The sequence below is a fragment of the Eleginops maclovinus genome, chromosome 11 (genome assembly GCF_036324505.1).
Source record: "Eleginops maclovinus isolate JMC-PN-2008 ecotype Puerto Natales chromosome 11, JC_Emac_rtc_rv5, whole genome shotgun sequence".
NCBI classification, from domain to species: domain Eukaryota; kingdom Metazoa; phylum Chordata; class Actinopteri; order Perciformes; family Eleginopidae; genus Eleginops; species Eleginops maclovinus.
In genome coordinates this window covers 19301321-19320739 of record NC_086359.1, presented here as the reverse complement: position 1 = coordinate 19320739, position 19419 = coordinate 19301321, and the positions used below count along the sequence as shown (strand labels likewise).

Below are 19419 nucleotides of genomic sequence, written 5' to 3'. Positions count from 1 at the left end.
AACGTCTTTTTGAAAAACACAATGGGGCATAGCTTTTTCCCATTAACAATTTCTCTCTGGAGTTATCTTTGGTACCTTTTTTATGCTTTTTAGGAACATTTGGGCTGCAATTGTTTCCTTTTGAACATCACTAGAGTCATCAAATATTGTGTTTCAGCACATTTGTTCTACCTCTGGATTATTATTATTATTGGCTGCACAGCTCATTTAGTTAAATCCTGAAAAAGTATGGACGATAAACTTCAAAGAAACTTATGGAAAAATGTCTCCATATTCAGTTGAAGTCCTGATTCCGGCGGTATGTGCAGAGTCAATTGTGTACAGTATATCAATGGAGCCGTAGACATTACACTAGCTGCTGTCAATGTGAACAGAGTGAAACGATTGTAAGGGCATGAGGACATGGTGCAGCTTTGACCCATTGATCAACAATAATTTAAGGTTCATTCATCAGCCCAAAGCCCAGAAGTGAAGTCCCTTTGGTCTCCAGGTGGTGCAGCTGTGGACAAACTGAAACCAGGCCAGCTAATCTGAACCACTGGGGGAAAAAACGCTGTATTGACCTGCTAAAAAATGATTGTTCTGCACCTATTGACTCCCCGGACACACATGCAATCAGTACTCCTATGTTGGAATGGAGACTACCACATCTTTATGTTTCTAGATTTCAATTGGTTTGAAGCAGTTTTATTAAACACAACTTTAGTTTAGAATATTTAGTCTGTGAGTGCATTATAATCTGAAATGTATAACATTGTTTAAGAGGCCATCTACAAAACAAGGGTAATTCACACAAGATCTATACCAAGTTTTCTAAATAGTTTTCTCAATACCAGTTAAATTCATGTTCAACTTTGTTATTATGCGTTTTGTGTCTTTTCCGGGAAATAAATCATTCAGTTTATGGTGTTAGAGAGTCAGTAACCATAACTAGGACGGGTGAGTGACATTTACGAGTGCATTAAGAAAGACAATTTATTTTAAATATTTAAACAATATTATCACTGTTTACTTTTTTAACACAATATCAAATCATGTTTGTTTCTTTTAATAGGGTTTTTTTTTTTTTAATTACTGTTATTGTAATATCCCAACGAGTTCAAAACACAGAAAGCTCATTGAGCCCGTTACTGTGGATGACTTCATGATATATGAGCGACTCACTACGGTGTTTATTGGACGCAGAGGTTAAATGACACTCAACCAATAGAATCTGAATTAATAAAGACTTTATTTTAAATAGTGTGACATATTTCGTACACAAATCCAATCCGGCTTTGAGGATTGTACATTAGTGTGTTTACTCACAGTGGGGTCTCTGCTTCAGATACAAACGCTCCTCTATGTTTGGTTGGTGTATACAATCCACCTAACAGAAGATGCAGTGAGAACAGAAATGACAGGTTGGGTTTTGTGCAGCCTGTCGAGACTCTGACCCAACTTCCTGCCCTGAACTGATCCAAGTCCCTGCACGCCACATACACACAAGCCTTTAAAGGGCAGTATTAGGGTGGGTGTGATTCCTGCAAAGGTTCATATATCGCATTTCTCCCAGTTCCTTTAAGTCTGTTTGTGTGTGTTTGTGTGTATGAAAGCGACACTGACTGTACTAGAGGTTCCTGTGTTTTCATTTAATGTGACACCGAAGACTCGGCTTTAACCACATTAAAGCACTGCTTTGCAGCAGGGAGCATCCTGTGTGGGTCCCTGGGTGAAAAATCTTTCCAGTGTTTCTGTGTTTCTTGGCTCTTAAAGGGCAAAGATTAGAGATATCGACATCGATACTATAAAGGAGGAGCGATTCCAAAGTTGGTAAATGTCACAATTCATGGCCTGAACTGAATGGAAGCTTGTATTTAAGGTATCGCAAAGACAGCAGAAATAATATTTAAACTAGACTGTGTACACTTTGTTTTGTGTTTCATCGGGTTTAAATAAACACAAAACGGCTTCAGTGACTCAGCCCAGAGTTGAACGCAGAACGTTGTTTTTATAAGAAAGTCTGCTAAATTGCAGAAACCTGAACCTTCGAGCACAGGGCTTTAATTATTTAAGTATAACATTTTAAAATTATTCATTTTAATGTCATTACTTTAATAAAAAATCCTCGCATCTCCCTCTACATAATGACATTTTTAAACCGCAAGACGACCTCCTAAAATATTTGCTAAGGGCAAAATCTTTGACAAAATACCATTTTAAATTAAATACTCTTCTGCTATATAGAGTTCCCGAAAATAACATTCTACAGATTTAAGACATCTTTGTTGACTGCAAAAATCACAACACAATACATGTAATATTTCATATTTCAATTTGACTTAAATAATTATATGGCAAATGTTATATCAGTGAATTTAATTGTAATTAGATGTTGTTTTTATTTTAATTTAAATTAGTGCTAGATTGCGACCTGTTACTTAATCTCTAGCAACAAATGGTAAACAGATGAGCAAAATATAGGCATATAAGAGCACACAGTTTGTCTTTTTCTGTTTGGAAAAACATCTCTCACTGAGATTTATTTCCATTCCTGAGGGCAGAAGATGATTTAAGATTGTGTCTCGGAGCCATATCTCAAAGGATAACCAGAGCAGGTCGACAGCTCAGCGCACTTGTGTTCCATAATGCTTTTAAAAAAACTTTATTTGCTGATGGCACATATATGGTCCATTCTGACAGTACATTTCTGTGTCCTTCGTACACGTGCTCTGCAAATGTAGTTTTTCTTTTTGGTTTGCAGTAATCTTAATGCACTGTGCCACCAAACCAGAATTACAAAAAAACAGAAGTAAGAAGTTTGCCCTGATTTGGACTACTAAAACTCACTATGGCACGTAACATAAATCTCAAAGTATCTTAAACTTCTCCAGCCTTCACTCATTCACCAACATTTTGTGTCGTACTCAGTGTGGGATTTGACAAAGTCTCAACCATTCATATGATGTCCCCTTACATGTGTTTGTATGCTAACTATGAGTGACTCTGTATGTGCGTCCCTGAGTGTGTGTATTCGAGCTCCTCCATGTCCTCTTAAGTGCTCCTGAATGTCACATCCTATCTGCAGCCTGTCCCCGAGGCACAAATGGACACTCCATCCACTTGTCAGGTGATTAATCTCCGCTCCCCGCTCTCCCTCATCTCCTCTCCATCTCGTATTCACTCTGTACACGAGGCTTCGTCAGCCACTCAGAGGAGCGTCACGCTCACACACACACACACACACACACACACACACACACACACACACACACACACACACACACACACACACACACACACACACTCATCCCTCTCCCAGTCTCCGCCCAGTGACGATCAATGAGGAAGACGGATGTATTATTCAGCACATTCATTTAGAGGCGGAGGCTTTTATTGTATTATAACTCTTGCAGTCATTGTTCCTCTGAAAGATGAAGACACGGGTTGAGCCAAAAGAGGGGAAAAGTACAAGGGGAAGTTAACAGAAAGTAGACCGGACAGGAGAAGTCTGGGCTGGTGCATTGTGGGAGGTGGATGGAGCAGAAAAACCTCTTGTGGCTCGGAGATATTTGGCAAAGCTGTGTTAAAGTGTTAATGGGCTTCTAGAGGCAGAACACGTCACGGCTGATGCCTCAGCGCGACCGCTGGGCTCTCACGCTGCTGAATGCTGATTAGTGATGGGAGGGCTGAGGATGGCATGCCAGTAAATATTAACAATAAAGTAGACATGCAAAAGGAAGAGCCGTCCAGCAATATGGCAAACTGGTCACGTCTGCTTATCTCCGGATCTCGCCTCACCTCTTGTCCTCCATAAAGGCGAGACATTGGATTGTAAAGTGGCGGGGGTTATTTCTGTCAAGGGCCGAGGCTGGGCATTAGCCGTGTCTTCTCCATGGCACTTCTGATGAGCAGACAGAAGAAATCCTCCATTTTCTGCAGCCCTGCACTGAAACAATTTAGCCATTCAGCCCGGACTTGGAGAGGCAAAGTGCGTTTAATGAGACCTGCCTTGCCATCTCCATCTTGTAACTCCCAATTGAGGGGACAATGAAATTTCATTGGCCCGTACTGTGTAATCCCCGGCTCCCTTAATGTAATTGGAAATCAAAGAGTCCCCTTTAGACTGTCCCTTTATTACTCAAAGCAGCTGGATGGAGGTTTTTTGTATCGGTTATTGGTCTCCAACAGGCTTAAGATGTGGGCCATTTATTGTGGGAAACCAATAAAGTTTCTTTATGGTGGAGCCAGGTAGTCTTACATGTGTATGGGTGCGTTTAGGCCTGAATTTTATCAGCATTGTAACACTTGTATGCTCCAGGCTGGTTACTATTATTGCAGGATTAATTGGTGCTCGATGGGCAAATCCCCCGGGTTATTGTGTGAATCGGGTATAAATTGTGTTTGGTCCCTCGGCATACTTTTAACATCTTAAATTCCCCCAGGGTGCCAGCAGGTCATGCTCGCCTATAAGGAAGGGGGCTAAATAATGTTTTAATTTTTGCAACAATCAGACACTTTTCTCTGTGCAGTATAAATGCTATTCTAAACATGGTGTAATCAAATACTTCTGTGCACTGGGGTTCCTTAACAATCTTGGAATTGGATGAACTGGGTATGACTGGAAAGCTGATGATGATAGTTCCCGTAGTACACACTTTATTATTGTGAGAAAATGCTTCGAAACTAGACGTAAAATGAGCTGGTTTGATCTCTATTGTCATTTTTTAAACCAAAAAGTGTTGACAAAAGGCATTCAGATGTTTGTGTTTAAACAGTATACTGACAGAACAGAGTTGTCTGCTCACCGATCAAATGAACGAAATTGTAAATCCTTGCCGAAATCTCCAAATGTCAAACGTTTTTGATAAATAATATTGGGTCAAGTGATCAAACGTTGTTACATTTTCACCCCCAAAATCACTGCGACTGCTTAATATTCAGACATAACGGAGCACGATAAATTGAGTGGCCATTATACTAACCAAAGCAAAAGTTTTAAATCTACCAATCTTTTTCTGTCTTTTACTAAAAAAACACATTTCTTTACTACACAATTGTGTAGTCTGTGGTCTCTCCCCTCCCGCTCCAGCTGTTTAAGCGGTTCGACCAGTTATTAACACACAATTACAATCTATTTGGGAGGCATCACTGTAAGGACCAGAGCTGTTGCAGCTCATTTTCTACCAAATTAACTTGTGCTCACATCCAGCACACTCTTTCTGCATTGTAAGTAAAAGTGTTAGGGATTATGAGTTTGTTTCATTAGAGCACACACACACACACACACACACACACACACACACACACACACACACACACACACACACACACACACACACACACACACACACACACACACACACACACACACACACACACACACACACACACACACACAGCATTGGGACTTGATTAATTAGGACACCATTGATTGAAATGTTGGTTGTTTTCTGTAAAAATAGCTGTGTAGTGCTCTGATAGCCTTTGTTGGTCTCTCGGGCTGTTTTTAAATGGCACACGGAAAATGTCATGTGTATATATCTATAAGTACTTGCAGATAAGTAAGTGTGTGGAAAAATGAGGGAAACACGTAAAAAGCAGCTGAATTTACAGCTTATTTGTGAAAATATTTAGATTTACAACCATTTACAGCAATGAGATTAGCATTTTTATCCCACGCAATCATGCGTTTTTATGCCAATCGTCAATGTCGAACTCAATCCTGCTCACTATAACATCGCAACGTGTCTTTTATTGTTTAGTGAGTGAACCTTTAGAAACCTGAACATGGTTGCCCTCCCCCTCTGAGGCTTTACTCCCCTATAGGAGACATGATTCACCTTTAACGTGTCGCGTCGAATTCAGAACAGCAGGGTGGGAGGTAGACTGCACACTGGGAGCCCACAAGGCATGCCAAGATCAAGCAACGGAGAGAAAGGAGACATTCCCCTGCATACATGAATATCATTCCAGCGGGAGAGATAGAAGAACAAAGCCCACTGAAGTTAATGACTTTCTGTATCTTCAAGAGAGAGCTTCCTCTCTTCTGCCCTCTTCCAGTCTCCAGGTTCGAAAGAAGAAAAACAAATGGCTGGGGCAGGAGCAGCTGAGATAAGAACTCCTATTGGCAGCATGTTTTTTTTATCATTATGTCCCGGTTATGGTGTATTAAAGGACCTTTATTTTAATATTAACCATGGCTTTAGGCCATGTTTTTTACGTTCAGCGCTTCTATTGATGTTTTTGAATGAGGCTGAAGGTGTATTCCTTTCTTAGGGATGAATATTTTGGTAAGTAAAACCATGTTGTACATTTTGGAAGTGATGACGTCAATCTTTATTTTCAAAGTTACAACTATTCAACGCTCGGGATTTATTGGACATGTTTGGATCACATGGGTCGAAAACAATCCTACACAGCTAACACTGGAATCATATTTTACATACAGTATGGTATATAACTAATAATACCAGAGTTACCTTATCATTATTTGCAACTATGGAGAAAAAACTGCTTTAGACACAAAAAGTAAATAAACTGCACATTCAATGAAAATGTAATGGATGAATCTTGTATTTGTGAAATTATAAAGTAGGGGAGGAGATCGCTCACAAGGATCAAGCCTGAAAATTACCACCAAAAATCTGCAATTCTTTAGCTTTTAAGGAGCCAAATACCATAGTGTAGTGAATTGTTAACCAACTGGTAATATACTGTATTGCTTCCTTGTAATTTTGGCTTCAGACACCTGTTTTCATTTTTAAAAATGAATAAAAAACATAGGAGAGCATTTAAGCTAGCAGCTAAAGAGGCATTTAGTATCTAATTAGCCTGATCTTGATCATAAAGTCAGTAGGGTTCATCCTGTGGGGACCATGAATATCATTACTGCTGTCGCCTGGCCCATAGTAAAGCTTCCATTAGTTAATATCCCTGCTTCATCTCACAGGAAGAAATAACCAGCCGCTGTACTACGAGGCGCCATCACTGTTCTGAATAATGACGACATTTGAACCATACATTAAATCAAATTTCACTTCTCATCTTTCTCTAAATGAGGTGCAGCAAAACCACTCTCCTGAAGGAGTCTGTTTTCATTCTGCACATGTTCCTCCTTTGCTTAATTTCCACGCTCAAGGTGCCCTTGTGCACGGCAATTAACTCACAGCAGTTCCCACGGAGCCAAGTGTGTGTAAAGCGTGTTTGTGTATGCGTGCGGTTGGTTGAGGAAAAAGAAACCTGGACAAATATGGGGTCAAAATAACAATCATCATTATTGCTTCCAACACTATGGCACTTTAATGTCTCTGCTTTTCTGCCAAACACTCAGAACAAGCTAATTAAATCTTCTGTCAGGCATGGAAATCAGGGCTTTCATCCTTCCTCCTTTCACGTCAGTCACATCAGGGCCATGCATAATCACATGTGTTTTAGGGGCTGTCATTTCCTGTGCATGTTAAACATTTCTCTCCAATCAGCACTGATGTTAATCACTTAGGCTGCGCGGTTTTTTCTGACTGACGGCGTGTCACACTTGTCCAGGACACACAAGTTTTAAAACGTGTCAACGGTGGCAGATTTATTGAAGTTTGTTGGAGATATTATGCAGGAAAAAGTGACACACAGGTTGTGGGAAACACTGATACACACATCTTCCCGGGGCTATCTTGCTGTAGGGATCTGAACTTAGCTGCCACATTTTCCCAGGAGTCTGTAAAAGCAGAGCAAGGGGACTAAAATGTAGTAAAATAAAAAACTAAGGGGAACAACTTACTGGAGATTAACCTATGATGGCTGCTCGAAGGGATTTAAAGCTCCACAGAAAAGGTGCAAATGAATCTGTTTGTGTGTGAGTGCCTCCAGCTTCAGTTTTGCTCCTGTTGCTCGCAGCGTTTGTTGTGTGTGTGATTAAGCCGAGATGTAATGAATAGGGACAGATCCCTGTTGTTTGGCCATGGAGGGCTTTTTTCCTGCTGAGAGCCATTAACCTGTTTGCTGGATTGACTGAGAGATTGCACAATTTGACCCGAACAAAACACACTTTTGGCTTCCTGCAGCGCTTTCATATGTAGCTGTGACTCGTAACTATTTGACAGGTGAAACATGTAGGCATTTATTCGCAGTGATGAGGAGTAACTAAGTACAATTACTCAAGGACAATTTCCTGCTCCTTAGTGCTTCTGGTCTTATTTATTTGAGCTTTAGTTTACTTTGAAGATTCATATCATATATTTTAAGGAGACTCCCAGCCAGCAAAACAAAATCACAAAATTGTAGAAAAGCGCACAAAAATCAAAGAATATTAACATGAATCAAAAATCTGTCAGTTTTATGACCAGGTGATATTAAACATGTGGCATCATAATGTCTAATAATTCATACATTTTTTATTTAAAAGTGTTCCAAGTGATGCATTTATTTCCCAGTTTTTCTACAACATATACAAATGTTGGTATGAGCATTTGGGGCAGAAATTCTGAGAATATTTTTTTAAAGATTAAACAAGTTACAGAGTCCTCTGACAGAATGGAATCACCACAATTACTCCTTCATAAACCACTTTTTGTTTGTGACTACATGGCAGAACATGTACTTCTCCAATGTGCTTCCTGATTTGTCAGTCAAGGTGTTGTTGGGTCTGCTTTCTGTAAAAAATAAATGACAAGGTTTTGTGTTTGTGTTCCTCAGACCAGTGCGGTGCTGTGTTCAGGAGGCTGTGCCCTGCTGGCTGTCAGCTCCCTGTTGGCCATCATCACCATGTTCCTGCCCAGCGGAGGATGTGAGAGGAGGATCTGCACCCTGGCCGGATACATGCAGATGGCTTCAGGTTGGTGAAGATGTGAACACAAACATAGACGTACAGAAGAAACACACAAAGAACGAGAAAAGTGAACATTTTAAAGATAGGGGGGTGTAATCTTGAGAATCTAGCATGGGTACGCTGGATGCGGTTCGGATGTAAAGAGAATTTCAACAAATATAACCAACATTTTTTCAAAATACATTCACCCAGTGATTTCAACCCCTGTGCCGTGGGTGTGGTAGAGCAGGGTGCCCTGAGAGATCGTCAGGTGTGTTGTGGGAAATTGTCCAATCTTAATTACTTGGTCCAAATATATATTATTTAGTTGCTGCAAAGTAGAAAATGCTCCCAAGCTATCTTAAATGTCATTTCCAAAGCAAACACCTGTCACTCCAAAACCAGAACACAGACTATTTTGTTAGCCTCTGTATACACACTGAGAAACAGGAAACCTTAAAGAGAAAAAACACAAAGAGAGATTTTTAAAAGCTAGCGGAACTTGTGGCAAATAGAGAGACTTTTCATTAAATCATCATTATATAGTGTAAAAGGCTACAATGAGTCTTTTAGTAATGTTTTGGGTTGTGAGTGTGCCGCAGTAATTCTTTTTAATGTAAATAATGTACTGTGACTCAAAACAGGTGGAAAAACACTGCATTAACCAACCTATCTTTAGGTCCTTGTTCTGTGTTAGAAATGTATTTGAGTATGTTGTACTCTCAAGTCCTTCACTATCCAATCTTCACCCCTGCAAAAGCACTGATAGCGCTGTCTATTACCAGAATTATAAAAAAAAAAGCTGACTCTGTTGCCCATCAGTCAAAAAAAAGAAAGAAAACCTCAATGGAAAGAACTCGAGGACAGCTGCTGCTAGGCAACCAGACTCTGCATAGCACTTGAAGGGGTGAACGAGCGAAGGGAAGGAGGGGATGGATTTAAAGCCTGCTGTAAAAAACACAATTAGGCCTCCTTAACACAGGTCATTGGTTCAGGGTTGCATGTGGCTTATCAGGCCGACACTTTCACTCAAACAGACGAGCAGTCTCGTAAACAAAGCGCCGTCTTGTCAGCGCTCGGGCATTAAAAGAAAAAAAACCTGTAATATGGCACGGCTCATGTCTCTTCTCAGTACCGGCCTTCAAATTCACATTGTGCAGCAGACCATTTTAATAGCAGTTGGTACAAGTGTTTTTTGTGTGTGTGTGCTTTAGTTAGAGCAGCATATCTTCGTATGTGTTGCAGCGCAGCATCACATGGTCCATTTTCTCTACATTCCGGATTTTAAAAAACTTGTTTAGTGTTTTATTTATGCAATTCAACCTGCTTTGAATTAACGGGCCAATACGGCAGATGTGAAATATTAGGATATTATAACCAAATACCCTCATATTGATCTGCGACAATATGTTAGACTTCATCATTGGTGCTTTCACAGAACGTTTACATCATGATATTTTGATCAGTAATGTAAGTATTATCCAAATGGGAAAAAATGAATATTGAAAAATTACATCACTTCATTGTAACACAGCCTCTAAAATCACTGATGACTTATTACACTATTATTATAAATCAAAATCTAGAACTATATCTAGTTTTATGTCACAATATTGATTTGGTATTGATATATCGTCCAGCCGGAGTTTGAATTAATCCAATTTATTCTTCTGTTGAACTTAATTATTATTTTTTCCCCTCTTGCATTTGTTTAACTGCAGCAGCCTCCATGCTTGAGAATATTCAGTAGCTAATTTAAATCCTTGCTTGTAGCATTTAACTAAGCATAATAGAGGCTGAATAGATTGGGCGGGATAAATCCTTACTGACAAAACGGCACCTTTTTACAGGGCGGGGTTAATGGTGTGTTTTTAGTTGGTTTCAGACCAACAATACTTTTCTGTCGGACTCCAGATTCAGATCAATGTCTCTTTGGGAAGTATGAGAAGGCCATGTGTGTGTGTTATCCAACTCTGTGCAGCATAGCCTTGTGTTTTTCAGGGACAGACTTTGCAAAGTACAATGCGAAGCGACGAGCCTTTGTTTCGTTTCCAGGTCGACTGTTGTCTCGATAGAAAGAGGTTTCACACAGAGCCCACAAAGCCCCGAGGAGGGCACATCACAAGAGTGTTTGTTTTCCCAGCATTGCAAGTGTGTGAGTGCATGATGCGAGCTACCAAAGAGTGCTGATAAACTGAAACGAGTAGATTAAGAACAATGGTTTTCTTTGTGCCGTCAGTGTTGTATTTGAAGGTGTGTGTATGTGTGGTTTCTAGCAGATTGGAAGAAATTAACTGCTGATGAGAAGCTTGTCAAATTCTTCTTTGCATATTCAAGCCCCCTTGATTCCCATGCTTTTTTTTTTTTTTACAGCATCAAGAGATTTCAGTGTGTGTGTGTGATGGTTTGTTTCGCTACTTATGACAGCTGAACGTTATTATGAGGACAAAACTAAAAAGAGGAATCTCCTACTAAGTGAGGACATTTTGATGATCATAACTTTTTTCAGGGTTCGGGATATGTTTGAAAAATGTTTAATGGACCCGGAAAGCCCAGTTTTAATTGGTAGAAAGTGGACACACACTCGACAAGGTGTAGAATTAAAGAAGGGAAAACTATTGTCAAATTTTAAATGCAAAAATATTCACTTTTGTGGCTTATGCTACCATCATAAGGGTTAAAGTCAGTCAGCTGAAGGTCTATGTCCAAAAGCTGATTCAAATGATTTAACACATATTGTATTTTACCTTGAATAGACATAATCAAAGAATATAATGAATACAAAAGTCAATTCTCAGTGGGTCTGTACCAGTCGTTCCATGTTTCTACAAGAGCTGTGAAGGGCTTAATTACATTTAAAAGTATTGATTCTAAAACGAGAAAGTCCCAGAAGAGCTTCAACTCTAGCTAGTTAATTTTCTCTCCAGCACTGTGTGTGTGTGTGTGTGTGTGTGTGTGTGTGTGTGTGTGTGTGTGTGTGTGTGTGTGTGTGTGTGTGTGTGTGTGTGTGTGTGTGTGTGTGTGTGTGTGTGTGTGTGTGTGTGTGTGTGTATGTGTATGTGTATGTGTGTGTGTGTGTGTATGTGTATGTGTATGTGTGTGTGTATGTGTGTGTGTGTGTTGCAAATAGACGCTATGAAAACTCTGACTGTCATTTCTCTCTTATGGATGATCACTTTAAGCCTTTCATGAGGGAACATGTGACAGTTACTGCTCAAACAGTGATCGATACCTCTCCTCTATACCTGTATATGTCGGCATTATTCCCAGACTGCACTCTTAACCAAGCTGCATCACAGCATCACTTGTATGTCGGATCTTTTCCCTGTAAACGGTGATCATCACTCCCTTCTATCAAAACAGATACTTGTTTTCATTTACAACAGCATCTGCTCCATGTGCTGCATCACTGCTGTTACACAGCATGAACGTACCGTTGGAGGCACGCCCGGGGAGTGTTTCTCTTGGAATTAGAAGCCCATGACCTGACATATCAACAATTCTGTCGTGTCTTGCGGCACACACTCAGAAAGCCTAGGGCTGGTTTGAACTAGGAAAACCCTTTCTTGAGGTAAAACTGCCCCGCTCTTTCCTGGTCCCGTGGGCGAGGTCCAGAATTAGATGTGAACTTGCTAACCCACAACCTGGTCATTCCAGCGCTCCATCCAGTGGTTCAGCTGCTGCGCCGCCATCAATGTTTTATGTTCAGAGAGGGAAGTAGAGCATTTCTGTGTGCTGAGGCGGGGAGCTTTTTTCTCCTGTCATGCATATTTCATCTGCTTCTTCTTCTTAGCGGTCAGGAACCAGTGGATTGGACGGCTCTTTGCTTGGGCACTATGTGTGGTGAACACACACGTTCATATATGAAGTCACACACCCTAATGGGTAGAGAAATAAGTCCATGCAGGACTGTTAATGCGCTTTGATGACTAGCCAATTTTTGAAGAACCGGGGCTTTACCTTGTGACTCGCCGATCTCCCCAGTTTTTCCCTTTTATTCAGATTTCTCAGAAGCAGCACGTTGGGGCTTTGTTGTGGTACAACGCTCAGATTCTCGCTGTGAAGTTATCTGTTCAGCGCTGAAGACATGTCACACTCGGCTGAATGTACAAGAATTCGCTGCACACACAGGCTTAATCTCAGCTGTTTTCCTGCAGGGTTAAAGCTAAATGAACACAAGGAGATAATTTTCATCATGTGCTTACATTAAAAAGTGATGCAGTGATTGCATGTTGTTTTCTCTCTTTGTTGATGTGAAATGCTTTTGTTTGAAAATGAGTCTTTGGGAGTTACTTGGGTTGAGGACTTGAAAGGGATTTGCCTGAAGCTATGTTTTCTGCCCTTGAAAGAAATATGAGTGGGTTTTTTTTTTACCTGTTCAGTCGGATGTTTTTGTTGCTGGTATTTCATTCCTACATGGAAGGATAAGAGGAGAGAAATAGCACAAAGGCCAAACCACAAGTGAAATCTGGCTTTACTTTGAGTGTCGTTTTGTCAGCGTTCTTTTGTGACATTTTTTTATATAATAAAATAAGGGGTATTGGCCCTGAATTCCCAAACTAAGGGAAATATGTGGGATAATGGGTTGTACTGAAGACTAAAGGTAAGACTAAAGGTGTAACACAGAATTGATTTACAATTTATACTAAATGCTTTAAAAAACAGTCAAACCATGCGGGGTCATTATTTACCCCAGAGGACAAAGGGTGTATGGCAATCAGGAGGACACTAAGAGGGTTAAACCTACATTATATTACATTATTTTACACTTAAAACTTGAAAGATGATCAAGTATTAACTTAGTTTGTAAGTTTAGTATTTCACAAAAAATCAAATAATGCTATATTAACAAAAATACTACTAGTTTATTAATTGTTCTGCAACCACTTAGATTTATGTTGTGACCCTATTAGGGTTTTTCGACCCTCATGTTGACAACCATAGATTTAGAGCAGTATTTAGTTTGTCTCTGAGTGTGTGGAGAGGCAGGTTAAAAACAACTAAATGATTTTTCTGGTATCTGAACGTATTACTTTGTTTCATCCACAGCACTGTATTCAAATCTTCCTGCTCTTAAACTTAATTAACATATCATTCGCTTAGCAAACCAACTTTTGGTGGAAGAAAGCATTCCTAATTTACAGCTAAACTCCATCCAACCCCAGCAGTACCCGGTGGATATTTCCCTTTGAAGCTTCCCCCCTGTGCAACCCTAGAAACTGCACCTTATCTGCGTCTCCATCAGAGAGAGTCCGTTGATGTTATTTTTATTTTGATACCCTGACCCTGGCTGCTTGGTGTTTATTTCCTGTGTGTTCCCTCCACACATCCAGTTCCATTGTGCTGATGCCGAGGAAGCCGGGGCCTGCTGTGTCAGCGTTCCCTTGGGCAAAGCTGCTATGCAGATGTCCTCCGAAGCTAGGTGATGAAAATAGGAAGTTGCTTTGATCAAAGCACCTGCTGTGTTATTTCAGTGCTGCTGTTGTCGCCCGAGCCCATATGCTTCCTGTGCCAGCTGTCAATCACCTCTCCGATACAGATGAATACATTTTCCATATCAGGCTGGATAACAGCGCCAGACTCTATTAGCAGAACGTCTCCCTCCGACAATTAAACTTCACTTACAGAGTTTTTCTTTCATCAAGCGTGAGGAAGCATAATTGGACCATCAGTCATGTCACCATAAGTATTCTGAGGCTTTCACCTAGAGAAACTCCTCTTAGTGAGCAAACATCACTGAGGCTTTGTTTGGTTATGTCGGCCATCTTGGAACTCCTTCCAGCTCCCTGCAGGCTCAAAACTAGCCACTCCTGACCAGTTCTTCATATGCGCATGGTAGCAACCTCAGGTCGATTGCACACTTTCTTTTTTGAAGATTCCTTGCCAGATGATGTTTTGGAGTCATTCAATTCTGGTCAGAAGTTTTCTGCTCCGCCCTCCATGCTGCTACCCACTCATTTAATATGCTGTGTGTGTGTAGTCAATCCATTCTCCTTCACCCAACCTGTCACTCTATTTTCCGTCCGATTTTTTTTTTCTTTCTTTCATCCTCTCCTCTTGCGGAGAGTATTCCTTATAAACACATCTTTAGCACAATCAGAAGACCAAAACTTCTACTTTTACTTGTTTTCGGTCAATCGCTGATATTTCATTCTGTTTCATCATGAGGCAAGGCTGTCTTAAGGCTCTAGCGCCTTTTAAAAGTATATTTTTGCAGGGAGAACATGTTCACAAATCTCACAGATCGACCAAAGGGGATGAAAGGCGATGTAGCTCTTACACAAGCTGTTTTGTGTGTCTGCCTTTGTTTTTGTTCTGTTTATGTGACCCAGTTTAGCTGACACTGTAACCCGCTCACCTGTGACTCACAGCGTGCTGACAATAGACATTAATCATAGATGTGTGTCTTGTCAGTCACAGTGTTTTAGGTGCGAGTGTATGTGTCACTTTCTGTTCAATCCGATCTGCATTTTCCCCTCGCTGTTGACAGTAATGTGATTGGTCACATCTCACCATCTGCACCCACACACACATACAGCTTTTCCTTGGGTTTGTGCTCTAGCTTAACAAATCTCATTAATTAAACAGGGCAGGAGATTTACACAGAAATAATTAATATTTACTGGAGAAACACTCCACGGCCACTTCATCTGCAAACTCGACAAAGCGTTTTACAAACATGTTTGATTCATTCTGTAATATGTTTGCCTGCTGTATTACAACATTTCTCAACATTGCAAATGGATAAACTAGGCCTAATGTGTACTTATGAATCAAAAGCCTGCGTGTGTTTGCGTATGCTAAACTCAGTCATTGGTCAAATCTGATGTCGACCGTAATTATAGGCACGACTGCACTCGAATTTGCTCGCTCACCCTCCCCAAAAAAACCCAGTAATTGGTCCACTAGTGAATTAGAGTCTGACTGTAATTAAGACTGAACTTCCATCCTGTCCAGTTCATCTATTTTCTTCTCATTCACTGGAGAGCTCTCTAATAGACTTTTTGTGGAAGCGGCAGGCTGAGATCAACAGTTTTTTAATCTATCTTTAATGTTGCCTTTTGAAAGGGCGCCTATGCTTTGATATTTTCCCCTTTATCAAATGTGAGGGGCAAGAGTACCAGTATTTAAAAAGAAAACACCCTCCTCTGATATTAATGCCCTTTACAATATTAATTAACCTTCCTTATCTTCTGTATATGCTGGGAACCCTTTTGATTATCTCTAAACACACGGAAACTCTCCTAGCATGTTGTCACGCCTTCCTGAGGTGTGTCACGGTAGCAAGCAACAAATGACATGTTGACAGAGGCGAAGAGGAAGATGAACGGAGGCAGATTGAAACGTAAGGTGAGGGAATTGCAGCACTTTATATTTCTTTCTACTTTTTCATATTTGTTCTGCTGGACCGATTCAGCCCTTTAACTGATGGAAAGAGAACCGTCACAAGGTCCAAAAAACACGTTCTGCTATTTCTTATTCCTCTCATGTCCCCTTTCTCTTCCTGCTCCTCCGTCATCCTGCCATGAAAGCCTGCCTGGCAAACACACACACACACACACACACACACACACACACACACACACACACACACACACACACACACACACACACACACACACACACACACACTCACACTCACACTCACACTCACACTCAAAGAAACTAGTGGCTATGCATATTACATGAGTCCTCCACCTCTGAAGGCCTCTTTGCTTTTTTTCATTTGCAACTTACAAGCAGAGATGATGATGTGGAAGCCAGTTCCTGCACTTAAGGGCTGTTTTTCTCACTTTACTGCAGAAACCAGAAGCTGCTGCTCATGGGGAAAAGAAGTCTGTGACCTTAAGTCGGTACAGTTTAAAACTTCAATATGTATTTCAGTAATATCATTTTCAAATGAATGTAAACAGTTGAGACTGGGAAATTAGGAAAATCCATTGTCTATTGATATGCCGGTTTTGTCTGTAACGAGACCGCATTTCCCTATTGTTTTTTTCCTTCCTTTAGGGGTTTGATAATATAAAGTTTGATTGCGTATAGAAAAAAATACCCTCAGTAAGTTGACCTTGACCAAGAATATCCTCATATGAGAGACTTTTAAAGAAGTAAAATAACTGAGCCTGTTTTAACTACAGGAATTATCATGTGAGAGAGAATAGACTCTCATAATTTAGCTATTTATCTATTTATTTATTGATCCTTTATTTGTGTAGCGGAACCTTATGATTGTTGACCTTATTTAAGCCTCTTTAAGATGTTTCACCTGTGACTTCAGTACACAACACTCACTCTGCTATTGCAACAACACATTGTACGTGATAGGCTAAGGGGCGGGACATCTCTAAGCAGTTGACCAACCACAACACTCTGGAGTCTGGTTTCAGACAGAGGTTGAAAAGAGGTGCTGCAGCACAGGCAGTGTGAGAAAAATAAAGACCTTATTTGAACATTTAAGCATGGGAACATGTCACAGTAGAGGCACAAAATACAAATATAAACCTAAAAATGAAAAGGAGCCTAATATTTCATCTTTAATCTTTCTTAGCTCTGCATGTATTCCTTCTTGGTTGTACGAAAGATAATACACATGTTGGCGTGGAGTATCAACAGGAAGTTCAAGCCTAAATAGCATTTGACAAAACAACATCTGAAGTTTACTTAGATTCAACTGGGAACAGCTTTGTGTCTCCACTAATAGTCTCACTGCAACAGGGCTTGATTTTTTACTGTAAAAATGGTGTTCTGTGAGGTATGATCTGTAGGTGTTTTTTTTTACTAAATCAAAGACCATTTTTGATAGTTGCTGGTTACGCTCATGCTAGCAGACTGGCGCAGTTATGGTGAAAGCAATACAACTTGAGTGTGTTTGTGTGCGTGTGTTACTCCTAGGAATTCCCACTAGTGCAAGTTTGATATGAACAGCAGCCAGGATGAGTCATTGTTGTGTCTGTGCAGTTGGATTGCAGCTGCTTTATTCCTCCACACTAGGCCCTTAGCTGTACACACACACACACACACACACACACACACACACACACACACACACACACACACACACACACACACACACACACACACACACACACACACACACACACACACACAAACACACACTTGGATAATTGTGCGTGTGTGTGTGTTTATACATACTTTCCTTTCAGTTTCATTTCTCTTATGTCGTTTTATCCTCTCCCCTCTCACGCAGTGATTGATCCTCCGCTCAGAGGCTTCTCCTGAGTGCGCAGTGATGAGTGAGAGCTGGTGCCATGTTTGGCGTGTTTTTGTTTGTGCCATCTGTGTTGTTGGGAATGAGTTTTTTGTAGGCAGTATGAGGGCTTGAGAGCGCCCGTGCCTGTCTTACACACACTGTGATTGATTAGGCAATGCCGCTCTATTGCTATTGCTTTGCTTGTGTTTATGACTTTCTCATTTGCATGGGGTAAACAAATGTTGTTACAGCTCTGCTAAGTGAATAAAAAAGCGCTGGGGATGGTGTTCAGGTGTGTTCATGCATGTAGTATGCTAACCAACCTATTGTGTATTCCTGTAGGGAGGGGTTTCTGTCCTGTTTTTAAAACCAACAATCATAACTGTATCAATAAACTTTGTCAAGACATTTGAAAGTTCATGATCACCTTGGCAGTGATGCAATGAGAAAACAAAATGTTATCTATGTCAAAGAAAACATTTGAGACCTGGGAAATGCTCATTATTTCTCTTACCAGAGTTAGATGAGAACTAGAATTATGATTTTCTCAAAACATGGAACTATTTTTGAAAATGTATTCTATGTTAATATACAGAAAGGGGACAAACCAAAAGAAAATACGCTAAAAGGAAAGCAATCATACCTCAAAGGCAGTAATTTCTTGTCGTTCTGTTTACACTGCTGATAAAATTGAGACCAAATAAGTTTTGAACCGTTTTCCCTGCAGTTGCTGTTCTTCACAGATGAAAAGGAAGGATCAGCAGCGAGGCAGGACATGTTTGAGCTGTCAAGTGTCTGCAACAAAGGCAAAGGGAGTGAGCAGTAGAGGGAATATTTCTCAGAAGGACATCAGTAGCAGCGCAGGGCGGCTGGGGACTGACTGTAGAGACAGCTGGATGAGAGCACAGATCCGGTAGATTCAGTGAGTGTGTCAAAGAGCAGGTGCATTGTTTCAGATCAACAGCAAATACCGGTCAAGTTTATTCTCCTTTCAGCAGCAAAAGCCACGAAAAAATCTAATTCAAATGATAAACCCTTGTATTAACAAGAATATACTCTCACTTCGCGAATGTACCATATACTACTATACCAGAGTTTTAAGCATAGTGTGAAACTCAAAGCATAGTATAGTATATTGTTCTATATGCTACAATTGCTAAAGTTTATGGAGTATATTCTATTTAGTACATATAATTTTCATTAAAATGTAAATGTCTTTGGATTCAAACTAAAAGTAGAATCCCTTAGGATAGCAATGACCGTGTTAAAATGATTGTACACATTAGCTGTGTGTTTATGACTGTGGTGTGTTCTGATGTTGCCATGGCAACAAAAGTACACCCGGTCCAGGCATGATCCATCTGATTCATGTCATATTGAGATAATGTATTCATGTATCACTCCTGTTTACTCTATACAAGCAGCT

At 40.3% G+C, this 19419-nt stretch overlaps 1 protein-coding gene across 1 annotated transcript in view; it reads left to right on the top strand.

The window, feature by feature from the left end:
* LOC134871716 (LHFPL tetraspan subfamily member 7 protein) overlaps positions 1–19419 on the top strand; it is a 104466-nt gene that overhangs the window by 18827 nt on the left and 66220 nt on the right. Inside the window, exon 3 of the mRNA XM_063894545.1 lies at positions 8671–8809. Within this exon, the coding sequence (XP_063750615.1) occupies positions 8671–8809 (139 nt within the window). The remainder of the gene's footprint in view (positions 1–8670; positions 8810–19419) is intronic.